Genomic DNA, 4,643 nt, shown 5'->3' with positions numbered 1-4,643 from the left:
AAATGCACCAACTGGGACCTTATCTCCAAGATTTCAGTGAGGTGTTACCTTCTGCAACACTAGTTCCATCCACTTGCACATATGGACACAACATTCCTTTCAACTTTGCAGTAGCAGCAGCGCCAAAGTCTCGTCAAAAGCAGGCTATGGCTTCTTCCGCTCTCCCAGCCATCACACCACGCGAGTCGAGGGACCAGCGGAGATGGGATCCAACACTCCCACCACGAGTGCTGTTCTCCGATTTTGCAGCCGTTCATACCCCTGTCGCTCTCTCCCAGCCGCTATAAATAGCACAGGGAGCGAGACGCCTCTCACTCAAGTGTGAAAAGACGAGCAAGGGGTAGTGAAGTAAAAGAGAGGAAATGGACTGCTCCTTCCCGGTCGTCAACATGGAAAAGCTCCAAGGCGGGGAGAGGGAGAAGGCAATGGAGCTCCTCCGTGATGCTTGCGAGAAATGGGGCTTCTTTGAGGTTTGCTCTGTTTCTTTCCCTTAGGAGAATGTTCTCATGTCCAGCTCCACTGCTAATGTTGGTGGCTTCCATTGGCTTCTCTCCTGTAGCTGCTCAACCATGGCATCTCGCCCGAGCTGATGGACGAGGTGGAGAGGCTGACCAAGGAGCACTACAGGAAATGCAGGGAGCAAAAGTTCAAAGAGTTCGCGAGCAAGGCGCTGGAGAATGGATCCAAGTCCGAGGTCACCGACGTGGACTGGGAGAGCACCTTCTTCCTGCGCCATCTCCCCGTCTCCAACATGTCCGAGTTGGTCGACATGGGCGACGACTACCGGTACTGATTCAAAAGCTCTCGCAACACTGCTATCGATTGTATCATGCTCTCTGACCTCGAGGCCTTCCACTTTCAGGAAGGTGATGAAGGAATTCGCAGCAAAGCTGGAGATGCTGGCTGAGCGTCTTCTGGATCTGCTCTGCGAGAATCTGGGGCTGGAGAAGGGTTACCTCAAGAAGGCCTTCTGCGGGTCCAAAGGTCCCAGCTTTGGGACCAAGGTCAGCAGCTACCCGCCATGCCCTCGCCCGGAGCTCATCAAGGGCCTGCGAGCTCACACTGACGCCGGTGGCATCATCCTGCTCTTCCAAGACGACCGCGTCTGCGGCCTCCAGCTCCTCAAGGACGGCCAGTGGATCGACGTGCCCCCGATGCGCCACTCCATCGTCGTCAACCTCGGGGATCAGCTTGAGGTTTGCGATCTCCACCCGGTCTGCGCCACTACACGCTTAAACAGCATTAACACTGGATTCTTCCGTGCAGGTCATCACGAATGGCAAGTACAAGAGCGTGTTGCACCGGGTGGTGGCGCAGACGGACGGCAACAGGATGTCCATCGCCTCGTTCTACAACCCGGGCAGCGACGCCGTCGTCTTCCCGGCGCCCTCCCTGGTGCAGAAGGAAGCCGAGAAGGACGACGTGGCGGCGGTGTATCCCAGGTTTGTGTTCGAGGATTACATGAAGCTCTACGTGATTCAGAAGTTTCAGGCCAAGGAACCGAGATTTGAAGCCATGAAGGCCATGGCTCTTCCCATTCCTACATCTTAAGAACATCAACAGTCGATCCTCATCCAATTCCTGCATCTCAATAATATGTCAACGTGGAAGCTACCAGTATGCAGTAAGAACTTAGCAAGGTCATGTAACGTAAGCACCGTTATGCCAGTGAGAGTTCCCTACGCATGTGTTATCTTAAATTAGACTTTTTATCTTTTGAGGAAATAAGTGGAGCACTGTAAACATGACTTTTAGTCTTTTCAGACTCCTTTTCTTCGTATTTATTACCTTCAGAAGACACTGTATCTTCGTCTTTTAAGACTCTTTTTCTTCATATTCGTTGCTTTCGTAAGACACTGTATCTACAACACCTCCCACTCTTCATATTCGTTAAGACACTCTCTTATCTATGACTGTATCTTCATCTCTCCCACCAACAAAGAAATGATCGACATACGTCTTCAACATATCATTGATGCATTATTCAAATTGTAATATCTATTTCATGGTATCATAACCCTTTTGCTTTAAGTAAGTATATGTCTCCTATTATTACTTCGGGACAATGATCTCTCTCTCCTAAGACAACTACCACAACATCGCCCTCTTCTCCTTCTCACCCATCAAACCTGTATGATTCTTGGAGAACGGAAGGCGCTACCTATCTTGGGGTTCTTTACAGGCAAAAGTTTTTCTTGACTTATTCCTCGTTGAATTCTTCAATGGTGTATTTATCGTCTTCTCTCTACCATGTTGACGGCATCCTCAACCTTCTCTTCTTTATCGATTACTTCTACTAAAAGAGAGTTGAGGTCCCCCCCCATTGTAGTCGCCCAAGTGGTAACTATTGAAATTTAAAAAAATATTATAGATGGTTTGACCTTAATAGGTTATTATTTTAGTGATGAAAAAATCATTGTCGATACCCCAATGACCTAAGAAATGAAAATTAAGTAGCTGATAGTTATAATTCAAGTGTATGACTCACCGATGTTATTTGAAGAATTGTAGAACAAACTGTTTGATCATGAAATATATTTGAAACGAGAAGAAAAGAAGATAAGACTAGTAATTACAACCTAGTTCAACTAAAAGTTTAAAGGAAAAGGCAACTAACATGATAAGAACGAAGGTCAAATAAGAAGTCTCCCAAAGAAAATCCAGGAAACAACTTCAACCCCAATAATTACTATCACAAGTCCTAATGTTGTAATAATAACAATCTGTGAAGTGTCAACTGCCAATTGTGTGATAAAGTTGCCATACAACAAAACTAAGTTGATCTCGACCAAAGCCCAACGTCACATCTAATTGCTCTCGAGCAAACATCATAACCGTTTAACTACTCATCAAGGCAACTAAATCGTTGGCTTTGACGCTTCACATTACAAAATCTTTGACCTATGAATATATCCATCCATACTGACTATGGTAGGAATGAACATATCATCGTTAGAGATGATACCAAAATTTGATCACACTAGTCACATATCATTTAATTTACACACGATCATTTTTAAACTCGATGATATTTTATGTACATTTCACATAAAAAAATATTATCTATGTCTCTCAGTTTTACAGATAAAATAATACTTCTATTGAGTTCTTTGCTGACTTATTTCCTATAAAAGATCTTTCCTATAAAAGATCTAAACATTGAGATATCCTTGGTCCACGATTAACCTCTCTTTACTCCCTTACAATTTTAGAATCAATAAAAGTTCCTCATTATGACGTATCTTGGTAATAAAAGTTAGATTACTTTTCAGAGCATCTTCTGTATCTATCTCTAAACTGCTTAAAGTTATTTATACTATTTGGAGTCCTACACTAGTAATTTTCTTTGAAATTTTCAGATTTTATGTTTTTTTGGATTCTTTCACCAAATATACATGACTCTACCATCTTAAATAAAAATATAAATTTACGTCAGTTTTCACTCGTTTTTTGATATGTAATTGAAAGCTTCTTCGGGTCCATCATTAAGATAATTTACTAAAAAATGAAGTAGGTGAAGAATACCAAGCCCATCCTACCTTTTGACTTGTGAATTATCTTGAGTTGTCATCACGTACACTCCAACTTGTTAGCTCCATCAAACAAGAACATAGAGGACTGATTGAAATCGATCTCTCTCTATCACCTGTTGCTTTCCTTTTGGCCAACAACCTTTGAAACCGTTGTTCACCTCATGAATCACATGCCTACCCCAAACTTATAACTCCGGTCACTATTTAACTAATTGTTTCACAAGCCTTCAAATCACAATCCCTGGCTTCGTCTATATACCTCACACAATTTAGAACCTAGATCTAGATAATGTCTTTATCAAGTTCTCCCTTAAACATTATATTTTTTGATATTTTAATCCTCAAATTAACAAGCTCTTTATATCTCGCCATGTTATATTTGTTGAATATAACTTTCCATTTGAAATCCTTACTTCTTCGGTTGTGAGGATCACCACCACATCCATTTATTATTAGATTTATATGGATACATATCAAAACTATCTCTTCTCGGTTCTGTTAGGAAAAACTTGTTAAAACAGAATAATTTTTTTCTCTCTTTGTGTATCAAAATGGGTTCCTCATCAAACTACCAACTTCATATCAAAATGAAAATTCAACCAGCACATCATAAAGCAATAAATCAATCACATAGTGAGACCAAATCTTTTAATGTGAAAAACCCAATGCGGGAAAAACCATGAGACCATAGTCCGCCTCAAACTTTCACATAGGATGGATCTCCTCGTAAGAGAATTCTAGGTCTCACAAAATAAGTATAGCAGGAAAGTACCTTAGAGAGGATAAACTATAAATCAACACTATTAGGATTGTAAAGTTTGCTGCAAGAATTCTTCACATAAAATTTGGATTAAAACTAACAACGTTTGGCTACTGTCAAGCAGAAAACTCAAAATCCTAATCTTTCTCTTTCTTTTTCTCTCTCCCTCTCACAACCCTATATATATATGTATATATATATATATATATATCTCTCTCTCTATTTAATTTCTTTCATTTGATTAATGATTTGGGTTCAATAGGTCTAATTGTCCAAGCCCACATATGGGCTGGACCAACAAGTTCTATGTTTTGTTACTCAATCACTAGCTCTCCTCCGTATCCCTACTC

The 4,643-nt window shown here is 41.2% G+C and overlaps 1 protein-coding gene across 1 annotated transcript; it reads left to right on the top strand.

The window, feature by feature from the left end:
• Positions 1–309: 309 nt before the first annotated feature.
• On the top strand, positions 310–1,834 carry LOC103974167 (1-aminocyclopropane-1-carboxylate oxidase 3). Its single transcript, XM_065123946.1, has 4 exons — positions 310–470; positions 560–786; positions 863–1,196; positions 1,267–1,834. Exons 1-4 carry the CDS (start codon positions 363–365, stop codon positions 1,549–1,551), a joined length of 954 nt encoding a protein of 317 aa, XP_064980018.1. The 5' UTR covers positions 310–362; the 3' UTR covers positions 1,552–1,834.
• The last annotated feature ends 2,809 nt before the right edge of the window (positions 1,835–4,643 follow it).

This window comes from Musa acuminata, chromosome BXJ1-3, assembly GCF_036884655.1.
Source record: "Musa acuminata AAA Group cultivar baxijiao chromosome BXJ1-3, Cavendish_Baxijiao_AAA, whole genome shotgun sequence".
NCBI lineage: Eukaryota > Viridiplantae > Streptophyta > Magnoliopsida > Zingiberales > Musaceae > Musa > Musa acuminata.
This window is presented reverse-complemented; position numbering and strand designations above follow the sequence as displayed.

Coding starts and splice junctions, on each gene's coding strand:
- LOC103974167 (XM_065123946.1), top strand. CDS start 363: ATGGACTGCTCCTTCCCGGTCGTCAACATGGAAAAGCTCCAAGGCGGG. Junction 471..559: donor AGAAATGGGGCTTCTTTGAG/GTTTGCTCTGTT, acceptor TCTCTCCTGTAG/CTGCTCAACCATGGCATCTC. Junction 787..862: donor GACATGGGCGACGACTACCG/GTACTGATTCAA, acceptor TTCCACTTTCAG/GAAGGTGATGAAGGAATTCG.